We start from the raw sequence: 23,771 nt of genomic DNA, 5'->3' as shown, positions 1-23,771 counted from the left end.
AGCCAAGGCCACGTATAATTAAGTGCTCAGTTATGTGGGTGACAGACAGTCACATAACTGTGACTGGGGAGGTTCTGGGGCGTACGGGGTGGGGAGGGAAAGACCCCGCGGAGGAAGAGGCTGAAGGACTGTAGGTGTTTGAGAGGCCAGAGGGAAGAGACCCGCAGCTGATGGCTGAGATGGGGTAGCGGAATTAGCCGGCCTTAACGGGAACACAGATGTAAACAATAAACCATAACGAGCAGAGCTTATGATACCAATGCAAGTGATTTCTTGGAAAACGCACTTAAACCCTAAGTACCTGTGTTAATTGTTAGATTAGCTCCATTTCCATTTGACCTGTGCAGAATCACTCAAATTGAAAATAATTCCCAAAGTAAAATAGAAATTCCCAGCAGACTCCTGGGATGGAAATCACCCTTTTGAAATCAGAGATCAGTTTCCTTTCGAGATTGGTACAGTATTTCTGGGAAAGGCCTGTGCTTTCGTGGTATATTTGTATTTTTTGCCTTTGGGCAGTGGTGCTGATGTTATCTGAACAGTGTCATTTTTATTTTTTGTTCAGTATGCGATTTTAATAGGTTTCCTACATTCTTGTGTACCTTTTATCTGGTTTGGAGGAGTGGTAAAGAAAAATAATCCCTCGTGGGAACGGATTTTCAATTTAATGTTGTAAGTAAATGGGAAAAATATTGTATGCTTTACAGCTGTTTCAGGAACACATCTCTTCCCCAAATAGATTATTCTGCAGAAGAGTCTGATTTTCTCCGATACTTTGGGGTGTTAAGTTATGGAGATGAAGTTCTAAATCGAGTTCCGGGGTTGGGGGACACTTCCTGCAGGTCCCGGCAGCCTACAGATTGCGTCCTCTGTCTCTCTTCTAGCTCTGTGTCGGGACTTTGCCCTCATGCTGTTGTTGGCTTAAAGAATACTAGTCCCTGTGTGTGTTCTTCCACCTTTTAATAGCGTCACTGGGATGGAGTCAAGGCAGTGAGACTCAGCCTTGCATAATAATCATTCATTCTTTGATCCGACTGTTTGTTATCCATTTATAAGCTGTGTGTCAGGCTCTCTGCGAGGCCCTGGGGATGCTAAGATAAGGAAGACATAGTCCCTTTCATGGAATGTGTGGTCTCCAGGGGGACTTAGGATGTGGAAAAGAATGACAGCGCCCGGTGCCCGTCAGCGTCAGCGTGGAGGGCGCCTGGGGGCAGTGCCCCGTCTGCACCGAGGAAGCTGCAGGTGGCAGTGACGTAGAGCCAGGAGCACAGGTGGGGAGAGGACACTTCAAGGAAAGATGCCGGGCCGCCGAAGTGCTTGGTGTGTTCAGGAAGCTCGACCCAGTCCAGGATTTCAGGGATTTTGAGTGCGCCGTGGGGAAAGCCGGGGGGAAACTTCTCTCCATTTTCAAGGGGTTAGGGCTACAGTCATCACAGTTTACAGATTGCACGGGACTTAGGAGTCACGGGGTAGTAGCTCCCAGTTAAATACTTCTTTCTCAAGCAGGAGCATTTACAGTTCCGGGTGGCTGTGTTTTCAGCAAGGACAGAGCGTCACCCTCACACCCTGAACCCCAGGCATGACCCCAAGGTTCACTGTGACCCTCGACTTTCTTTGTCGATTCCGGGAAAGGAGGCGTGGCAGGCAGCCCACTGGTCACCTGAAAGCTTTGTTCGGATGCTCTTCCCCCCGGCAGGAAGGCCTGTGGAGTAGAGTAACCTGTTTGGGGCTGCCAGCAAGGAGCAGTTGGACCAAGCCGCTTGCAGAACAGAAAAGGTATTAGTTGGAGGTCATTTCTATTAAATAAAAGCTTGGCTGTGGGAATCAGATCCAGCTCAACAGCACAAAAGGTGACGCCGCTGCTGTGGCTGGTCCTTTGCTTTGGGATAGGGAGGGATAGGCAGCTGCTTCCCCTCGAGTATATCCAGATTGTCCATTATCAGGGATGCTACCTTTGACCACCTGGTTAAGGTATTTTCATCAGATCCCTCCACTGCAAAGGTACCTTCTTTAAATTTATAATTAATGAGGGGTCTGGGTGTTGTACTTGGAGACCAGCAACTTTTTGTCCGATGGTTTTGGCAGCCGTGGACGAGCCTTAATCAGTTATTATACTGACGGTTGCAAAATGGTGATTTTCTAGTTCTGTAATTGCTTCAACGTTCAGTAGCTGGCATTCATCTGAAAGAAAAGCTTTCCCTTTATGTCCCCCTACAATTTTTTAAAGTAGCAATTTGAGCTCACAATTTCTTTTTTAGTGTCTTTTAAAAATGTTCAAATTGCTCAAAATACGGCCAGCGGGAGCCCCTTCATGCTGGCTCTGCGTCCCCTTGACATGACCCATCCATTTTTTCAGTACTTCCTTTCTTTTTTTTTTTTTTTAAATTAATTAATTAATTAATTTATGGCTGTGTTGGGTCTTCGTTTCTGTGCGAGGGCTTTCTCCAGTTGTGGCAAGTGGGGGCCACTCTTCATCGCAGTGCACGGGCCTCTCACTATCGCGGCCTCTCTTGTTGCGGAGCACAAGCTCCAGATGCGCAGGCTCAGTAATTGTGGCTCACGGGCCTAGTTGCTCTGCGGCATGTGGGATCTTCCCAGACCAGGGCTCAAACCCGTGTCCCCTGCATTGGCAGGCAGACTCTCAACCACTGCGCCACCAGGGAAGCCCAGTACTTTCTTTCTTTCTGGAGCTTCCTTTCTCTGAGGAACACTGGAGTTTTTTTAAAATGGGAATGATAATAAGAATCCAAAGTCGGGGTTCTGGGGGTGCTTGGGGCTCCCGGGGTGCTACTGCCTCTAAGCTCTTCCAGTAGACAGAGGCAGGGGTTTTTTTAATGACCTCCCACTGCTGCCTCTGGCTCTGATCCTGGACCAGAGTTCTTCTCCACCTTTCCCAGTCCTCGCTGATTCTCCATCCTCCCTCAGTAAGACCCCTGGTCCCTGATGATGTCAACATGCCCATTTGTTTGTTCTACCCCGCATTACGTGCAGCAGTTTCGGAATCAGTATACCAACACCTGTACCAAGAACAAGCCTACTCCATAAAGCTCAAGAATTTATTGCCATTTTAAATAAAGCCTCAGGTGATGCCCTGTCGAGGGTATGTAGTCAGAATGCTGTTTCCTGGACTAAATGTTTTCCCGTGTAGCCATGTTGCCCATTTGGTACGTGGCACCTTCCCGATCATCCTCAGCCTGCTCCGTAATGTGACAGACCGAAAGGGTGCTGCTCCTGACGGGATGTAATAGAAAGCACACACTGTCATACGCCTGTCCAGTACAGTACACACTGTCTTACGCCTGTCCAGTACAGCACACACTGTCATACGCCTGTCCAGTACGGCACACACTGTCATACGCCTGTCCAGTACGGCACACACTGTCATACGCCTGTCCAGTACGGCACACACTGTCTTACGCCTGTCCAGTACGGCACACACTGTCTTACGCCTGTCCAGTACGGCACACACTGTCTTACGCCTGTCCAGTACGGCACACACTGTCATACGCCTGTCCAGTACGGCACACACTGTCATACGCCTGTCCAGTACGGTACACACTGTCTTACGCCTGTCCAGTACGGTACACACTGTCTTACGCCTGTCCAGTACGGTACACACTGTCTTACGCCTGTCCAGTACGGCACACACTGTCATACGCCTGTCCAGTACGGCACACACTGTCATACGCCTGTCCAGTACGGTACACACTGTCTTACGCCTGTCCAGTACGGTACACACTGTCTTATGCCTGTCCAGTACAGTACACACTGTCATACGCCTGTCCAGTACTGGGGCCAAGACTGTATTGCCCGGATCTAATGAGGGAAAAAACTAACAAATCCAGATATTGGGACATTCTGCTTGGTAACCGACTGGGACTTTTCAAAAATGTTAGTGTTGTGAAAAACAAAAACCGTCAAGGGGACTATTCTTGACTAAAGGAAACTAAAGAGACCTGATAATCGAGTGCAATCTGTGGCCCAAGAAAATAACGATTCTAAAGGACGTCTGGGGAGCAGGGCAGAAATCCGAATCTGGACTACCCTTTAGATAGTGGTTTTGGATCCACACGACACTTCTGGGTGGTCATGGCAATGTGGCTATGGGGGAGATGCTGAAATAGTTTAGGGGCGATTTTCCCTGACGTCTGAAACTTACTTCCAAATGGTTCAGCAAAAACAAAACACAAAACGCTGAAGCACGTGTGAAATACACACGCACACACAAAGCCTGTGCGGCGAATGTTAATCAGTGAAAATTTTCAAATCAACCAAACCTCCAAAAAGTTGAGCTCTGTTAGGTTGGAGCTTTCTGTTCTAGTGGGTACAGCACTTAAATGCTCTCTGTAGAAATCCCTGTGGGCTGGAAGGAAGCCCCAGATGAACCAACCTCCGAGCTCCTGACGGGGTTGCTAACAGCCAGCTGGTCAGAACACGGGGAGCAGCTGTGGGAAAGGGGGACGCAGTGCACACCACGGGAGCCGTGGGCGTTGCCGGAGGGCCTGGGTCCTATGAGAGGAGAAACCAACGCTTGTTAAGCCCCTTCCATGTCCCGAGCCCTGGTTGGATGCTTTCCTATCTGTTATCGCGACGACCCTTCCGGAAGAGTGCTCTCATCCTCGTCGTCATTCTGTCCCACAGACACCGGCTGTGAGAGCTTGTGTGACCTGCCCAGGTCACTGGCTGCTGAATGGAGGCCGTCCTGACCCTGGTGCCCCAGCCCACGCCTCCCACCCCCTTACCCTGCCGGCTCCTGGCTCTGGCCGAGGGGAGATGTGTGCCCGTCACAACTCCCTCCCCTTACTACAGATAGGCCCACACCGTGTGGCTACAGTGTTGGCCATTTCATGTTTCCATCCTGCAGTGAACAGGTGAGGCTACCCTGAGCTGGCCCTTGGCACTGTCATCATGACCCCCAGAGCCCCCATTTTCCAGGGTTTAGATGACGGCTAGCGATAAAAGTGGCAGCAGGGAACCCAGCCGAACTCCTGCCTGCCTCAGAGTGAAGACCTGAAATGGGCAAGAAGGATGGACACGAATACCCGTCAAGATGTGTGCTGACCGATCACGCAGGAGTGGGCCAGATGTGACGGCCACGTCCTTTCTCCGCCTGCCTCGCCGTCGCAGCCTCGCCCTTGCTCTCGAATTCTCAGTCTTGGAAGAACCCATCTCTAGCTTGGCCGGGGCTTAACATCCAGGCACAGCCTTTGCAAAAGAAAACAGGAACTGCCTTGGAGCAAAACACACCTAGCAGCCTGCTTGTCCCAGAGGAGTGCTGGCTCACTGCCACATTCAGATGCGTGGGCTTCCAGCTCCCCACTGGTGTGTTTCCCATGGATTTATCTACTCTGTCTTCCTTCGTGGTTGGCCATTCCTAAATATCAGGTGCTGCACGTCTGTGTGACCCCTTCAGCAGCCGGTACCTTGCCTGCCTCTGCAGTCTGGTGCCTTCCGCCCACCCCGCACCTTGGCACTCCGCATTCGCATCGTGAAGAAAAGCTACGTGCCGTTTCCCCAGGGGGCAGGCTGGTTCCCACCTGCTCACCTTTGCCTGTGCTGTTTACCCTGCTCCATCAGGAGTTTTGTTTAACCCTCAGCCCCAGTTCCCTTCATAAAGCCCCTCCTACCATTTTGTGCCCCGCCTAAAATGGTCCACTTTCTCCCCACACCCTTTCTAACATTTATTATGTGGTTATGTGTTTATCTGCATGCTGATCTCTTGCTACCAGACCATTAGCCCTTTGAGGTCCGAGACGGCGTCTTATCTCCTGTACCCAGTGCCTTGAATCTGTGTCTAAGAGATGGGTGTTGAGTAGATGATGATGACGTTAGAAGAACCCAGCGAGCACAGCGTAAAAAAGACCCAGCTTTATACTGTGCTGCTACCTCCCAAATCCAAAGCAACTCTTCCCATTTTAGCCCTGTATCTGGATCACATGGAAATGATCCTGTTTTAGCCGAATTCATAAAGCCACATGACTCTTGGGATCCTTCAGAGAGACACACATCCTCCAAGAAAGAGGTTGCACGTTCTCCAAGGGACGTGTCATTATTGACATCCTGACTGTGGTACCTCATCCTGACCTATCTGTGGCAGAGCTGTCAAATGTGTACTAACTAGCAGTGTGTCTTCCTGTGGATTGTCCCTCCTGCAGGGCTCTCTGTGCAGTGATTTGAACGTAGCTTTCTATACTGAGTGCACTGGGTGCTTGTGGGAAGCAGCAAGACCAGGATGAGGGGCAAAGGGTCGCCAGTGTCATTTCCTTAAGGCAAGAGCACCCTGCTCTCCAAGCTCAGAGTGACATGGCTTCTTCCTCCTGCTTGTAAACTGTGGTGGTTTAGCTGCGGATGGCAAGTCCCCTCCCCATTGCATCCTTGCCAGAGCACTTAGATCTCAAATGCCCACCTCCTAAGACCTCGCGGGGAACGGAATCTTCACCCCGTGCACGGGCTCTGGCCTGAGGGTCCTGCCACACTGTATATCTGCCCGTTGAATCTCTCTCCACCTGGCAGTTTTGTCGAGTCAGTGGTGGCTCAGTGGTGTACGAACAGCTTGCTTATTTCACCAGATTAAGAGTTTTACATCCAAGATACTTGGCCCCCAGTCTTACCTCTTTCGGAATTAATTTAGTCTCACATTAGGTTCGATGCACGTGGTCGCCTTGGGAAGGTCTAAAGTGTTGACAGATGGGCTCAGTCGGAGAAAGATCCCAAAGGTAATGAGAACATCCAGATTCTTTTAAAACTGTGGTTGAGGTGATAAGAGGCTTTTTCAGGTGAAAATCTCTTAGTCCTGACATGGGAAGTTTAATTAATGTTTATCTTCAGCTTTGTATTCTCAGATTCCAAGACTGTGGTAGAACAGTAGATAGAGGGCCGAGGGGAGATGGCTTGTTGTTATGTTGTCTTTCTCTCTGAGGACTGTCGTCTTCCAGAAGCAAATACTAATACCAATCCCCTGTTGGCCCGAGGCCTCCGGTAGCCCCTGACGAGTCCGCCCCCTGAGAGAATCAGCTCTGAGCCCATCTCTGGTGACCAGGAGTGTAGGGGAGAGTTGTTGGTCTGGGACATTTGAACCCTTTCCTACCGACAGGTGCAGGGCCGTCTCCGGCTAAGCGGGTGTCACACATGATGCTCAGCCATTGCATTCCTGGTGGGGAAGCCCAGCAAAGGCCTCCCCCCGAAGATGGGGCTCCCTCAGCGGAGTCAGCAAGAGCACGTCCTGCTCGTAACCTCACGTAAAGGTGATAGAAGGAAGGCTGGTTTCATTGGGCCTTGTCTCTTGAGGGTTTGGCTACTTCAGTGTGGGGAAAAAAAAAAAAAGAGAACCAGTAAACATTTTTGTCTTTGTCTGCCACACTGATTAGAATGCTTATGATTTCATTAGCAACTGCCTGGAGCCAGGCCTGATGTAATTTAATTGAATCTCCTCGGTTATTTTCAGTTCAGCTCAGTCTGTTTTCAGCACAGATGAGGGGAAGTCATCAGGTGGAGGGGGGCGGCCGAGGAGGGGGCAGGAGGAGGTACCTTCCACTCCCCCCGGTTACTCACGTTCCCCCTCTAGCTACTCAAGCTTAAGCCTCCCTTCGTGGAGATGGGTCCCCAGACCAAGTTCTGGTTCCCACCAAGTTCCTCTTGGGTCTCATCACCTTGTTCCTCTGAGTAAAGAAATGTTCTGTCAGCCCCGGGAGAGGCGCGGCACAGAGGAGACGGTAATCATGCAGCCAGAAACGCACATGGGACAGTTCTCTCTAGTGCCAGGAGGGAGCCGAGGAATGACACCGTCCCCTCTCTCCTTCTAGCCACCTGCGCTTACCGATGTGTTGCTGTAGCTCTTTCTCTTTGCGGTACTTTGATGCTCTGGGATTGGAAATTTGGGAGGCGGGATGCCAGGGTTCTCCCAGTTTGATGGGTTTCGTCTCAGTCCCTGTGTTAGACAGAAGCTCCCTCCTCCACGCCAGGTGCACAAAGCCCGATGCTGCTCGGTACACAGCCCACCGCACCTACCCCAGACGCCGGCATCCGGTTCCCTAAGAGCGGAGCCTGCACGCGGCTTGTGAGTGAGCTCTCCAGGGTGATTCTCATGCACAGTAACGCTGGAAAACTGCGGCCCTGGGTGTTTCTAGTCTCGGAGTAGATTCCATTTTCTTATAACAAAGCAGGGGTTGGGGGTGGGATGAATTGGGAGATCGGGATTGACGTAGATACACTAATATATATAAAATAGATAACTAATAAGAACCTGCCGTACAGCACAGGAACTCCACTTCGCTGTACAGTAGAAACTAACACAACATTGTAAAACAACTCTACTCCAATAAAAAAAATTTTTTTAAGTCCAATGTTGAGATGGTAAAACACGATTTAAGAAAATGTCAGTTGATTTGTCCAACTGCTCTGTTTCTAGATCCTGCGACATTTTAATTTTTATTACTTTTCAATAGAGAAAAATTTCTGTGTCAAACTGAACAGCTGAAGTTTTGACAAGGGCAGAGAAAGGCTTTTCTCTGATTTCTAGTGCAGTCAGCAACACAAGAGGTTGAAACAGTCAGTTGGCAAAATATACAGACCCAGGGAGGTGTATTGCAAAATCAGGAAAATAAAATAACAGGGGGAAAATAAAAAATAAGTAAATAAACCAAAAAAACAAAAAGCGATGTCTGTATGTTTGGGATGGGGTTGGGGGGCAGGGAGTTATTAGAATCAGAGCCCTCCGTTCCCCAAAACAGACGCACATGTGGAAACGCAGCAGGGTCTAAAGGCAGGAGCGGGTGTTGGGAGGGGGGTAGCTGCTGATTCTGGCCTTCCTTCCTAAGGCTCCACGGCTCACGCAGAGGCGGCCCCGCCCCAGCCCCTGGAGACCAATTCCAGGGTAGTCCTGACTGAGTAATACACCAGGATGCCAGTTAATTTACAGAGAAAGAAAACTGTCCATGTGTCTGTCAACTTGATCAGAGCAATCTCTCCAGTGTAGTCAAGATACCCAGAAGGCAACTTGTAATGAACCCGTTTTATTGATTTGCCGTGTGAAACACTGTACCATAGACTGTGAACAGCAGAAACCCCCTGGGGAGGTGCCTTCTTTCCCAGTAGACAGATGTCAGGGGGCTCAGGACACTGCCAAGTGAACGTGGAATTATAACAAGGGAACTGGGTAAATGTTTCATGGCAACAGGCTGAGATTTAACATTTATCTCGGGACAGAGGCAGCTGTGCTCCTGGGGCCAGAGGCCCTTGAGGTTAAATTAGACGCTTCTCTGTGGGCCTTTCCGCAGGCATCCCTGGTGTTTGCCTCAGCACCTCGGCTTTCTCTGTCTTATTTGAACGTATTCATGCTGGACACCGGCTGGTCTTACACGTCTGGGAACCTTCTGTCTTCTCAGGGGACTTTGCAAAGCTCTCTTCTGATCCAGTATTGAAAGAGCCTGGAGTTTGTTGATTCCCAAAGATGACTTGTGCTTCCCTCAGCTCTTTGTTTCTGAGGGACAAGAAACCACTTCATTTTAGCTCCGAAATTCTACAAGTCCCTTTATCCTAATTCTTCGCAGAATTATCTTCCCCTAGTCTGATTCTGTCTTTCCAGATGATCTGTATGAAGTACCTCCGAGTAGTAGAGGAGGAGTGTTGAGCTCGACTTCAGACCCGTGGCCGCACCTACAGCCTCACTCCCAGCCCTTCCCCACCCCAGCTCTCGGGGGTCAGGGGAGCCTCCAAAACTATGTGCAGAATTTTGTATCTGCCTTCTGGGAGGGAGAGCGGCCACAGCTGTCATCTTCTCCATGAGGTCCTGTGACCCCCCCCCCCCTATTTAGGAATGATTTCCGGGATGAAGGACAATGAGAAAGAAGCATCACTTAAAGAGTTTGGAGAATCAAAGTTTTCCCCGCAGATTTCTCACCCAACCAAACTGTCGTTCGTAGCACGTATTCTCATCTACGCGAGGGCTCAGAAGATACACCACCCACATGCCTCTCTTGAAAACAAGTTATTTAAAGCCCAGCTAAAGAGGACTGCAAGATGAGGGGGAAGTAAAATTTAAAGTTCCGGAATGGGAAGGTCACAATGCATAAGGATAAGCAGTAGCATTAAAATCGGTTGGACATCTTGATGTGAAAAATATGAAAAGCTATAAATCATATAAAAATCATAACAATGATTAGGAATCCCAAAGTCTAGGTAATTTTATGGTAACAAAGATGGAAAATGGGATGGGTGGTGATACGTGAGGGATGAGGTAGTAGAACGTAGCACGCACAAGTCTTCAAACACGGGAGGGAGGTGGGCAGAAGATCCTGTTTTACTCTTTGACGGACAGAGAAATGTAGAATTTTTTAAATGGGGCTGAATCTTTAAGACGGTCATCAGTAGAATTAAAGCAAGATTTATAGTTTCTAAAATTTCTGGAAAAGATTAAGGCAAACGAAGCACCGTATAACAGAGGACTGAAAACAACAAGTGAGGCGAAAGAGTGATCGATAACAAAAGTGGGCAGAGGCCGTTCAGAATTGAGGTTAAGAACGTGCTGGAATCCCCCTCTCCCCACTAGCTGGTAACCCATGCCAGGTACCCCTGAATCCCTCCCAGTCTCAGCTTCCCCGTCTACAAACTGTGGATTCCAAGTAGGGTTATTATGGGGGTTTTAATATGTCCAAAGTTCTGAACGTTTCTGCTTAAAATACAGTTTTAAACTTCCCATAGTTTTCAGATTTAAAAAAAAACAAAAATTCAGCTATCCATATTTCTATTAATGAAATTGACACCTTGTAGGAGAGGAGAAAAATCTTTCTCTTTCTACCCTTCCGGGTTCTCGGCTGGGGCTCTGTAACGAAAGACAAATTAACAAGAGGAAAACAAACCCATTTCTTTAATGTAAATGTTACATGACACAGGGGCCTCCATAAGGCAATGAAGACCCAAAGAAACTGTTAAACCGCAGTGTTTTTGTACCAGGTTTAATGAAAAGTGGAAAGTCGTGGAAAAATAAAGGACGGAGGAGATGATCTCAGAGCAGTGAACTGGGGGTGGAGGTGGGTGCTTCGTGAGGCCTGTCCGTCCACATCCCTCCCAGTGGTCCACCGTCCGGAGGTAAGGATGCCCCTCTCCTCCAGGTTTGGGGAGGGCACTTCTCACGTGAGGGTCTGAAGACCTGCTTCAGGGGAGACGGGAAAGGTCAGCACCCCCTTCCTGCACCTGCCGTTTCTCAGATTCCTTCAGCTGGAAGGGTGCAGTCTGCCAAGGTGTCCTCTTTTGGGGGTGGGGTGTCCTGAACCCCATCAGCATAAAGCAAAATGACCCATGAACACTAAGAATAAAGAATGGACAGAAATTTATCAGGCAGACAGAAAAAGGGCAGCTGAAGTGGAATTGCCCTGAGTCAGGAAACGAGGCACCTGGATGCGAAAGGCTGTATTTCAAAACGTGTTGGAAATCTCGAGCAATTTAAAGTGCAGGCTTGTTGCAGGAATTACCAGAAAGTTGAATATGACACAAGAGATGGCCTAATATCAACAAGCAGAAGCCACTTGATCCAGTGGAAAAGAGATGGCTCATCTCACGAATGTTGTTGGGAAAGTTGTCTAAACGCTTGGAAGAAAAAAGTAAATTAGATCTTGCCTCACACTGTACACCAAAATAAATTTCCAATGGATTTAAAAGTTGAATATAAAAAAAGAAAATAATAAAAGAAAACGTAAGTTAATATTTGGCTAACCTCAGAAAAGGCAAGGATTTTCTGAATGTGAAAGAAATGGAAGAAATAAAAAAGGAAATTTTTGACAGATTTAACTGTATAAAAACTTAAGCTGCTGTGTTTCTAGAAGCATGAAATCTAAATGAAGTTTGCAGCAAACATGACAAAGGGCTGTTACCATTCCTTCATGTCTGAAGAACTCTTCTGACCTGGTAGGAAAATTCTTTAACACCCTGTAGGAAACTTGAACAAGGAGGAAGTCAAAGAAAAAGAAACACTAATGGCCGAATAACGTAGCAAGGGAAAAAAGTCAAACCTCAAAAATAACCAAGGAAGCCAAAATTATGATGTTATTTTAAACTTCTGTCCCCACAAAAAAAGAAATATTAATGGCCAAATAACCGTATCGGGGAGGGGGGGAGTTAAACTTCAAAAATAAAGAAGCCACAATTACAGGGTTATTGTTAATCTTTATCCCCCCACCCTTCGTAAGACCTTGGTATGACTTCGGGGGAGTGATGGGGCAATACGTGTCAGAGTCTCGAATGATTTTATTCCCTTTGATCCACTTCTAAAAATAATGTAGCCTGAGGAAGAAATCAAATTCAGATGGATATTTATGCATGAAGATGATCTGTTGACATGCTATTTATACAAAGGAGAAGAACTGTAGCTATATAGATGGCCTGAAACAGGGAATTGATCAAATAAATTACGATATAGCTGGAAAATGGGGTGTCAGGCATTTAAAATGCTTTCAAAACAGGCCTTGTTATGTTATAAAGGCAGTTTCTAAAACTGTGTTCCTAGATAGGAATTCTATAAAAATAAATATTTCAGTATAGATATATGCAGAACAAAGAGCCTGGCAGTAAATATGCCAACAGCAGTGCTCTTTTACAGTGGACGTATAGGTGATGTTAATTTTCTTCTTTATACTTTTATGTATTTCAGTTTTTGAACGATGAGTGTATCCATTCTTCTCATAACAAGGAAAATAAGTGTTTCTTAAAACCTTCTGACATTGTTTATACAGAATCATTTGGGGGCTCTCATAACCTAGAAAATATTATTTCTCTCGCAACCAGATTCCATTTCCTTTGGGAACATCGGGGTTATAGAACTTTAATAGCAATTATTTTCCACTAACCAGAAGAAGAAAAGTAGTGAAATACTTATGATTCTTTTCCAGGGACGAAAAGTTGCTTTTTCTCTTCTCACACCAAACTCCTCTAGGTTTTATGGGATTTTGGTTGAAGAGTTGCTGACTCGAGTTTTCTGGTATTGAATGCCAGTGGATTTCCTGGGACAGAAATTACATTCTTATCACCAAATACTGAGTCTCACCAATGAAACAGAACATTCAGTGAATGGGTCCTGAAGTGGGAGATAGTGAGGGTCCCAGAATCTAGATGTATGTACAGATTGGGGGAGAGCTGAGCAGCTGTATTTTTAGTGTAACTCATTTTTCTCGCCTTTGTCTTTGGCCATAATGGAAGCAAATAGGACAAATCGTATGGGTCACATTTTCTTAACATGGAAGAGATCAGATCCGGAATTGTGCGGGTTTTGACACAGACAGTGTCAGCAGACTTGACGCGTTGTAATTAGATCAGATGGAGCAAAGCCAACAGCACCAGGAGCCCAGTTTGTTCACAGAATCACAGTTTTGACTGTTACCCAGTCAAAAATGGTTCGTTGTGGCTGATGACACCTTTGCCTTTTATTCCTGAAATCCAGAGAAGTTCTGCATGAGAATGGCCCTTTCCCGAGTGTAAGTGGTCCTTTCCGGTATGTTTCCCCTGAAACCTGGGGCCGTGTCATGTCCTTTAGCCTTTGTGGCTCAGTGACCCTTTCTTCAGAGCAGTTAATGTTTTCTGAAAAGTGCCTGCCTCCTTTTGGCCCGGCTTTATTCTCCATTGAAAAGACCTGTGAGGTTTTTCCTTGTCTGAGAGTCCCTCCAGATGGACGCGTTATGAACTGCAGCCCGGAGACGCGGCGTTTGCCAGCGTTCCAGTCTGCTTCAGCGTCTCAGCCCGACGAGGACCCCCGGGGCTCTCGCAGGTCGTGCTGACCAGGTGAGGGGGACACCAGGTGGGGCTTGGTGCAGCCCCTGCTCTCGAGTTGCTGCGAAGTCTGTAGAGGTGAAGCTCCGGTGGGCCGGGCGGGCGGGGGAGGGAAGGCCCGAGAAGATGGGTCTGGTGCCCGGGTCAGGGCTGTAGCCCTGGGAGGGATGGATGGAGCGTGGACCCCGGGTGGCCCAGGAGCACGGGGCGAGGGTGGCGTGGAGATTCGACAATTTAGGAAACAGTTACTGAGCGTGTGTCATGGAGCTCCTCTAGGCAGTAGGGCTTCAAAATCATCAGGAGCAAAACGATGGGCCTCCTCGGCGTGGAGGGAGTATCATGGTGGGGTTAGCGGTAAGCGTGATGGGTTGGGTGTGGTTAGCTGTTTAACAAACTCAACAATCCACCCGTCGGACCGGGGCCAGCTCCAATCTTGTCACCGTCACCAGGTGAATGTGGAACCGGGTGTGGAGTGTCCCTAAAACTGAGATAGAAATGTTAAAGTAAAAGAGAATGGAGGCTGTGGACCTCTTTTCTGGGTTGGGAGCCTCAAAAATAACCGTGTCACTCAAGCTGTGATTGAAAATCTGTCCGTCCTGATCCGTTCGTGAGGGCGTGCTGTGACTCCTGTGTGTCCTCATAAGCCGCCCTAGTGACCAATCCCATGAGTCCCCGTCAGCTCCCATCCACCACGTCTCCACCCTTCACTGCTGGGGAAATGGCCTTCTTCCGCCAGATCAAGCTCGGCCACTAGGGGCACCCGTGAGTTCATGGAGACCCGTGCGGCCCGTGGGCAGCCCTCCCCACTAAGGCCTCCTTCCCGTCCAGGAGCGGCCCCAGCCCGTCCTCACTGCCCATCGCGAGGGCTGCTCCGGACCCCTGCCCGCCCCCGGCAAAGTAGGAGTCCCCCCAGAGGGACACTCCCTCTCCCTTAGACACAGGTCCTGAGGGGTGTGGAGAAAGGAAGGTCCCTCTGTCCTTGGGACACTGACTCTGAAGGCATCCAGCAAGGGTCCCCAACCCAGGGCCCATGGGTGCCCGAAAACTGTCGTAAGACTGTAATCCTGTGTTTAGGGAGCTTGTGGCTTAAAGAGAAGGAAGACTCTGGTCCAGGGTGCTGTCAGGTGGCCGTGTCACCCAGCACCGTGGACACCCGTGTGCGCCAGGGAGGACTCGGGCGCTTTCGCCCTCTGCGCCCGCCCCTCGTGCCAGCCGAGCCTGCCCTCGCCCTGCCTCCGCGGTGACCTTCTGGGCCACCCGATGGCCTATGGCCTGGCGGGTCCTGGCCCTTCCCGGGGCCCCGAGCTCCACCTGGGACCTGTCCACACTGGCCGGGGCTTATCCCCCTGACGGCTCAAGAAGCTCAGATCCTGGCCTGGCACCGTGCCTGCTGCTAGACAGCTTGGCCGCCCCCGAAACGTCTCGTGCAAAGGACGTTTGGTGCATCCTGTTCCGGAAGCAATCTGTCGCCCACCAGTCTCCCCAGCAGAATTTGCCGCGAGTTCTGGCTTCTGGTGCAGAACTGACAGACTGAGACACGGCTTCTCCTCTTGCAGCAGCGTCAGTGGAGGCCCGAAGGAGAGGCAAAAACAAGCCTTGGGAACAGGGTGTCCTTCCTAGTTCCGTGACCGGGGAAGGAGCTCTCTGGTGGGGCTGGGCTTCGGAGCTGCTTGGCCTGGTGGGAGGGCTTTTCCCCTTTTTCTATCTGATGCGGCCCATTGGTGCTTGAGACGCTCCTGAACGAGGCCCCCTGGGCTGCCGGGAGGGAGACGTTCTCAGCAGGACAAGCCCTTAGCTCTGCGAGCCCAGCCCGCTGGAGTGGGAAGCCCAGGGGCCTGTCCGTGCTGGTCGCTCCTCCACTGGATCCGCTGGTTTGCATCCAGGGCTCATGAGCACACATTCCTTTAAAATTCCCACTTCCAGAGGAGCTGTTGCCTGATTCCGCAATGGCCCCATTGATGTCTTATCACGCTCACTGTTTGCACGGGGGTGTGACCGGGCTGGGGGGCGGGGCTGGCAAGTTGCAGCAGGTCAGGGCCCCCAAGGAGGCTGCAAATCTGGTTTGTCTAGGAGAGCAGAGACTCCTGTGCAGACCTAAAAGCCTCCTGCAGCCTGGGCGGGGAGGAAGCAGGCACGCGTACACGTGAGAGATGTCAGCTCCCAAGGTTCTAGGACAGGACGTGACGAACAGAGGACACAGGTGAACTCTGGTTCCTGTTAGGGGACACGCTGTCTCTCCTCAGCCCCAGCCCGGGACCCTCCCAAGCTTTAGGACGAGGTCAGAGTTCACAGGGCTCAGAAGGAGCCAGAAGGGACCAGAGGCTCCTCTCCCGGGTCAGTCTCTCGTCAGACATTCGCTGTGTTGGTGGGGGGATGGTGGCCTTGGCTCTGTGTCAGGGATCCACGAACTGTGGCTTGAGGGCCGGATCTGGCCCACAGCCTGTTTCTTTTAAATAAAGCTTTATTGGCACACAGCATCGTTCCTGCGTGTGGGTGGGCAGAGTTTCCCCTGTGGCCTCCTCAGTGTCATGAGCGCTGGATGCTTTCGGGCCCCAAGTCTTGGGGACATTGTGGTCTTACTTGGTCCAGGTGCTGGCCTGTCAGTTCTTAGGCTGATGTCAGCCTGTCTCAGAGGCCCAGCTGTAGAGACCACTTAGTAACCAGAACACCCCAGCGTACTAAGTGATTTTACAATTGTACCCTAGAAAACCACTGCACTCACATCTTTTAATCAGGTGCCACAGCCGCCTTAGCTAAGGTCAAGGCACCAAAGCAGAAACGGAGTCGTACAGCTTTACTCTCCTTCCCACCAGCCCCTCTGGGCCATGTCCACAGCTCGACCCTAAGTGTGTTCACTTAACCCTCCACGTTCGGCCGCCTCCTTCCTTCCAGTGGAGGCCTCTGTGGTCTCTTTGCTTCCTCCCCATCCTCCTGGGAGAAGCTGAGGCCAATTTTACTACCTCTCCCCTGGGACTTTGTCTGGACCGAGTCAGTTTTATCCAATAACAAGGGAAAGCTGGCTTTTACACGATCGCGAGCCATCCCCGGCTTGGCCGCCTGTTGGCTTTGTGTAGCAAGCAGGTTGTAACACCTCTCTCTGCCTCTGAGTCCCCGTCTACAGATGGGCTTGCGGGAGCGTGAAGGGCTCACACCAGCGCCTGCCGCGCAGTGGTCTCCCCAGGGACGCGGTCCCTTCCCATCACCGCCATGTCCACTAGCTTCCTGGGAAGCAGAGAGTCAGGGACCAGCTACACCCTGCATGCCATGTGGTCAAGGCCAGCCGTTCTCAATGGAGAAATGACAGACCACGCACACCCCCAGACCCATATCCGCCTTCTCATGCCATGTGGTCAAGGCCAGCCGTTCTCAATGGAGAAATGACAGACCACGCACACCCCCAGACCCATATCCGCCTTCTCGCTGAAGGCGAATCTCTTAGGAATGAAATAACCCATCAGATTTCTCTGTCGTTAAACTTACTTTCAAGTGCGATCATATTTTTATAAGAAATTAACTTACAGGTCTAGAGCTCTCTGGAAGAAGGCGCTATGGCTGTCTAATAATTATCAAAGTTAGTGCTCTCTGTTTGAGGACGTGGTTCATGGATTTGGGGGCCTCCGTCCCTCTGCTGCCTGATGGCAAATGACGCCAGGTTCATGTGTCCACAGACGCTGACCCTTCACCTGTTTTCTGCCCTTGCCTGTCCCCCCGACATGTTTGCATGCACATCTCTTTTGCTCTTGGTAACTTTAAACCAAGAAGAGTTTGTGGGGGGTTTCTGGTAGTGTCGGAAAACATAACTTTTGCTTTTACGTGCTATGGGGTAGTATTATAGAATTTCGTTTACTCTTGCCTTTGCTGTGGAGCGAGGTTGGAGGTGGGAGGGGGTCACAGGGTCCGCACACACTGAACAAGCCTGACGTTCACAGCAAGTCCCTGTTGTGAACCTTTGTGCTTGTTGGCTTTTTAAACAGATGCCATGAACAGGCGTGTTCTTAGAGGGAGGAAAGAAGGCGCTAAAATCAGAGAATTATTTTCTAAAGCAAAACAGATCATTTGAAGGGCTGCGTGGTCCTTGAATCTGAAGGCACCTCTTTGTGCATCACCAGTGTCCCCGCCCAGATGTGAACTCTGTGATGGACAAGGTCACTGTGCGTCAGTGAAGACCAGTCCCGTCCGCGGGCGCAGGGGATGCAGCTGTGTCCTCGACAAAGCTTTCGCTTTATAAGCCTTTAAAGCCTCCCCTTACCCCGGGCCCGGCCGGAGTGCCCTAAGGTGACCTCAGCGTGAGGTTAAAAACCCCCAGGGAGGCAGGCAGGTGGGATGGGGGGGCTCTAGGTGGGTTCAGGGGTGTTGGCTTTTACGTTAGGTGATGAGCTTGTGGGTGTCTATTGTATTATCACACTTGATAATTTACACTGCATATATTCTTGGGATCAGGAGACCATCTGGACCATTCTCTGAATGGATCAAGGATTGCATTGAATTGGGGTTTTTTGTTTTTTTTTGTTTTTTTAATGCCAAGCTATTTTGGAACAACTAAGAGCTGACTATTGAACTTTGGCCTGACCCAGAGGTCTGGAAACTCCATGCTCTATGAACTGTCCTTTTAGGAAGCTTGGTTTCTTTACCCTGGGGAGACAGCCCTGCTTCCTGGACTGACAGGAGGGCCAGGTGGCACGGTGGTGGTGACGATGACGTTAAAGGTAGCAAACACCGTTTAACACGAGCAGTGATGGCCAGTGCTTAGGCCACAGCTCCCACGCTCCGGGTCCTCTTCTCTGTACTTTACGCATATTAACTCACTTAATCTTCACAGCAACGCTGTGAGACAGACACTATTATTGTTCCTGTTTTGCAGATGGACAAACTGAGAAGTGGGGTAACTTGTCCCGAGTCATACAGCTAATCAGTCCTAGAGCACGGGTGTGAAGCCAGCTGCCCCCGCTCCTGGCCGCCAAGTTATCCTGCGCCTGAGCGGTCAGCCACCGTCTGCGGCCTCTGCGCCAGCACGGTGAGCCTGACCGTCACCGTGCGTCCTCAGACGTGCCTTAGACGATCCCTGGCTACGGGTCTTTGTGGGCATGGCTTGCCTCTATCTGAGAAAGCCTGGCGGTCACTCCTCCTGCCCGCTGTCCTGCATCCTCACCTCTGCTTTCCCGTCAGGCAGGTGCTGGCTCCCTTCCTAAGTGTTGGCTGTTCCGTCTACGCTGGGACACCTCCGATGTAGACTCCTGAGTCTGGCGAGGGCTGTCCGGTCCAGAGCTCACGACGAGACCCCCCCCCCCCCATACACCTGGACGCTTGATTCAAAACTCACATGTCCTGGGCTCACCTGGCCGCCTATATCAGGCATCTCTGGGGCGCCGTGGAGGTATTTCTCAGTCTCCATCATCTTATTTGAATGGATTTGGTCCAGAAGTGAACTCTTAACATTATCAGGAAATTATGTAATCTTTCAACCCCAGGTTGCTTTTTCTCAAGGCTGGGCTTGACATCCAATCCTTTCACAATAGACACCTCAAGCCAAAAGATGGTCATATAATTATATTCTATATTTCTATTAAAGTTCTAGAATGACAACAGACTTTCATTCTGAAACAGCGAATGCCGAGGCATCACACAGTTCTTCACAGCATTCGCCTGCCTGTTCACAAGCTCTCAGGCCAGTTTCTGAACGTCTAAGCGTTCGGGGTTGTGTTCTCTGCCAGAAACTTTCATCAGCAACAACAAGGATAATAATCATTATTGGGTTCTTACCGTGTGCCTGTCACTGTTCCAAGCACTCTATATGTAGGAACGTATATAATTCTCATACTTTTCCAGATGAGGAGACCGAGGCACGGGAAGGTTAAATCTATTGCCAGGGTTACACAACCACAAAGCAGCAGAGCCAGAACCCAAACACAGGCAGCCTGGTCCCCGAGCCCACATTCCGAGCAGATGGGCCCCCGAGCTAGTGGCTCCCAATCCCGATTCAGGCGTCCCGGCAGGTGGGCTGTTCTCTGCTGCGCTAAGAAATTGAAATTTGGACCCACCGTCTACTTCGGTGACAGCTGGAATTGATGACGCTGTTTGTTTTCAACTTAAATGATAGTATTTCAGTAGGAAGCCCACAGCTTTAATCCCATCGAGACTTTAACTCACCGCCATTCAGAAGACACAGGCCGTAGATGACTGCGTGTGTGCCGGCCGTCAGGACTGTCACTTCTGGATGGAGAAGCCGGGGCCCACACTCACTCTGCAGCTGGCAGGACTCCTGGCAGCCTTGACGGTTCCTCGTTAGTTGATCCGGGATGTCGCCTCCGTGTTAGACGTTCCGGAGCTTTGTTCTGCCTTTTAAAAAGCATCTGATTCTCATTCCAGTGCTCGATTGGAGGGAACCTTTTGGCCCTTCCCATTCTCCGTGGGAGAACTTCATTTTTATGCTCAAGTTTTTCATCTTTTTTGATACTCGGGTTGCTGTTTTATTCTGCGTTGCGTTAAAACCTCTATGAGCTTGGGGGGATTCTCAGGTGGCCAGGGCCCCTGGAGACCTCCTACCTCACTGAAGATTTTGAAATTGTGGGCAGAGGGATGAGGCCGAAACACTGCGTCTGGGGCGTCGTACGCGCTCACGTCGTGCAGTCTTTTTCTTCCTCCACCATTTTCCAAGTTGCCAACAGTATAAGGCATTTTATGTACATTGTTTCATTCTCCCAACAATCCAGTACCACTGGAAATATGCCCCTGTTCACTTTTCTAGATGAAGAAACAGAGGCTCATGAGCTTAGGTTTCCAGTACTTGGGGTTACACGATGCAGGTGGGATTTGGAAGCAGGTCGGCTGAGCTACAGATCCCAGGGCGCATACTTGCTTCTGTTCTGTCCCCTGCCAGCTGGATGAGGTTAGGTACTGTCTCATGGGGCAAAATCCTTGGAGGGTGTAAGTGGTGTACGAGGAACACACAGCCGGCTTCTCTGTGGCTTGTCGCCCTGAGCCAGCTCACTGCCCCTCAGACCATTAGAATATGGTCCCAGCTGTCACCTACCTGTGCCAAGGCTTCCAGGCAAGGAAGGTGACAGCTCTCAGCGTGTCCCCAGGCGTTCGGGCAACGCTCGTCTGTGACTTCTGCCCTTAGGGCTCTGCCCGGAGACCCAGTGTCTTTAGCACCCTTCCATCCCCCTCTATCCCTGCCCACTGCCAACGCTAGCACCTTCTTCTGAAATTCTTCCGAACCCCTCATTGAACAATCAAAGTAAGCTGACCGTCTATGCCAACGGGCTGGAGCAGTGGTCCGCCAGCTTTCCCTCAGAATCCCCCAGAGGCTTGGTAGGCACAGGTCGCCCGACCGCACCCTCCGCCCAAGTTCTGACTCAGCCGGTGATGCCGGCACTGCTGGTCGAGGAGCTGCACTGTGGAAGTCGCTGGCCTGGAGATCCTGGTCCCAGGTGCATGTGTCCCCACGGCAGCCGGCTCGTCAGGGGCCCGGATGATGGGAGATCTCAGCCACGCTGGGGAAGAGGGTGAGGAAGACGTCGGTGTGCGAGCTCCGGCCTCTGTCCCTTCTTGTCAGAGCGACGGGTGATTGACAGGCAGGGGCTTCAGCCCTCCCACCGTCACGAGCCTCCGCCAGCTGCGCCTCTGAGCCTGCCTTCCTCTGCGGGTGAAGCAGCCTTTCCTCCTCCTCGTTATTTTGCATTTGCACATGAGTGCTTCTTAATCTAGAATGTACGTTGGGGTCACCTGGAGTCTTAGGAAACGCTTCAGAGTCTGAAATTCTGGAGTGGGGGCCGTGAGTCTGTGTGTCTCCTCGGTGCCCAGGTGCCGCCCCAGGTGCTGCTGGAAGGTGGGCCTGCCCTTGGTGTCAGGCTGTAGCCCCTGTGAGGCGCCTCCTGCGTCACTGCCTGTGCACCGGCGGCTCTAGCCTCTGCTGCACAAGGGTTCACCTGGAGCGTCTAAAAACTTGCCCCCCCCCCGCCAACTAGAGAGTCTAAGTTAGCTGTGAGCGTTGGCATTTCCAAACCCCCTCCCGCGCGATTCTAACGCACAGCCAGCTTAGAAGCAACCAGCCTTTACAAAGGGAAGAGATGACTTCTTCTAGGAGTTCAAGTGCCGCCGGGCCGTGGACTGGTCTGCCGGTCGCTTGGGTGGGGAGGCGGGCCAGTTCCCCCGGAGGGGGGCTGCCAGTGGCCCCTGGGGGTCTCACTACGCTGCAGATTCTGCTTCACCAGGTTTGGGGTATGACCCAGGTGTCCCAGGTGCTGCCGGACCAGGCTGATGCCGAGTCTCAAGGCTTGACCACAGGGGCCTCCCCAGCGCCCGTTCCCCCGGCAGGGGCGGCCGTGGGCAGCTCCGCTCGTGTTGAGGGTCAGAGGCTTTGATCCAGACCTCCCCTCCCTTCAACACCATCTTGACGTCTCTCGATCAGCTGGGTTCTGACGCAGGACACCTGGCAACGAGGGTCTGTTCTCTTTTTGTAACATTGGATCTTTCTTCCTTCTCTCTTCACAGTACGAGATGCAAAAAATCTCATCCCTATGGATCCAAATGGGCTTTCAGATCCTTATGTGAAGCTGAAGCTTATTCCTGACCCCAAGAACGAAAGCAAACAAAAAACCAAAACCATCCGTTCCACACTGAACCCCCAGTGGAATGAGTCCTTTACGTTGTAAGTTGAATCCTCTCTTCCTGATGGCTTTCCTCCCTCACATTGTTAGCAGTGATGAGCTGGGCTTCATAAACGTCTTTAAACATTGCTTCATCCCTAAACCCTTCTCCTACGGCTGCTAGAGAGGTAGCTGTGGTCACCCCTGTCTGATGGATAGAAACTCGGTTTACCAAGACTTACATGATGCAGGCCCCAAATTACCATCAGTAACTTCTGTACAACAAAATTCTCTTGCATTACAGATGATATAAAAATGTATAGTGTGTCCCACCTCTTGATGGACTTAGGTTTTTTTTAAGGGTTAGAAGAGGGTGTAGGTAAGAGTTTAAGTAATAATTTTAAAAACATGGAGTAAGTGAGTACCATAGAAGCTGCTGTTGCCACTGAAATGGGAAGATTATCCTTATGTCTAAGCACGGAAGACTTCCTGGAGAAGGTGCCATTTAAAGTGGATGTGAAAGGAATGTGAGGATTTCAGAGGCAGAGATGGGAGGAGGGAAAGGTGGGAGGAGGGGGTGGGAGGAGGGAAAGAAGGTAGTGGGGGGTGGCATAAGCAAGTCAGGAGCAAGAAAGCACTGAGTGCAGCTGAGCACAAGCAAGAGGTCCTCTTTGTAGAGGAGAACACAGGAAGCATTTGTGCACAACCGGAAGGTAGCTGTCTAGGATATAGATCAGAGGCTGTCCAGCTTTGCTCTGTGAAGGGCTGGATGGTAAATAGTTTAGACCTTATGGGTCACACAGTCTCTGTTGCAGGTATACAGCTATGCTGTTCTAGGTTCAAAGCAGCCGTAGACAATATGTGTCTCAACAAACGGCCATGACTGTATTCCAATAAAACTTTATTTACAAAAGCAAGCAGTGGGCCTGATTTGGCCCTTGGCTCATAGTTTGCTAACCCCTAGTCTAGAGCCTCGTTTACCAAGGGGCTGGTACTTTGTTGATGATGGAGAACCACAGGAAGAGAATTGAATACGCTATTTTTTTGAATCTCAGGCTCAGAACATGAGCATGCGATATCTCCCCCAAAATCATGATCAAGGTAACCGTGTGTGTGTGTGTGTGTGTGTGTGTGTGTTCTTTCGTAGCAAATTAAAACCTTCAGATAAAGACCGACGACTGTCCGTAGAGATCTGGGACTGGGATCGAACCACCCGGAACGACTTCATGGGGTCCCTTTCCTTCGGAGTCTCGGAGCTGATGAAGATGCCGGCCAGTGGATGGTGAGGAAGCCCGAGTGTGTCTGTGTGAGCCAAGAGTTAATTGTCTGAGATATTAGCACGTCTAGAGGTTCAGGAAACGGGCCGGTTTAAGTCCAAAGTGACTGTTGATTATGAAGTTACCTGGGTACCGTCTCCCCGGGGGATGC

At 50.5% G+C, this 23,771-nt stretch overlaps 1 protein-coding gene across 5 annotated transcripts in view; it reads left to right on the top strand.

The window, feature by feature from the left end:
- PRKCA (protein kinase C alpha) overlaps positions 1–23,771 on the top strand; it is a 365,760-nt gene that overhangs the window by 266,401 nt on the left and 75,588 nt on the right. For all 5 annotated transcript variants that reach the window (XM_082371752.1, XM_082371750.1, XM_082371751.1 and 2 more), the window contains 2 exons: positions 22,249–22,405; positions 23,491–23,625. In XM_082371752.1, coding sequence (XP_082227878.1) covers positions 22,249–22,405; positions 23,491–23,625 — 292 coding nt within the window. The remainder of the gene's footprint in view (positions 1–22,248; positions 22,406–23,490; positions 23,626–23,771) is intronic.

The sequence above is a fragment of the Balaenoptera borealis genome, assembly GCF_965194805.1.
Source record: "Balaenoptera borealis genome assembly, chromosome: 20".
Lineage (NCBI taxonomy): Eukaryota > Metazoa > Chordata > Mammalia > Artiodactyla > Balaenopteridae > Balaenoptera > Balaenoptera borealis.
Note: the sequence above shows the minus strand (reverse complement) of the source record. Positions and strands in the feature narration are given on the sequence as shown.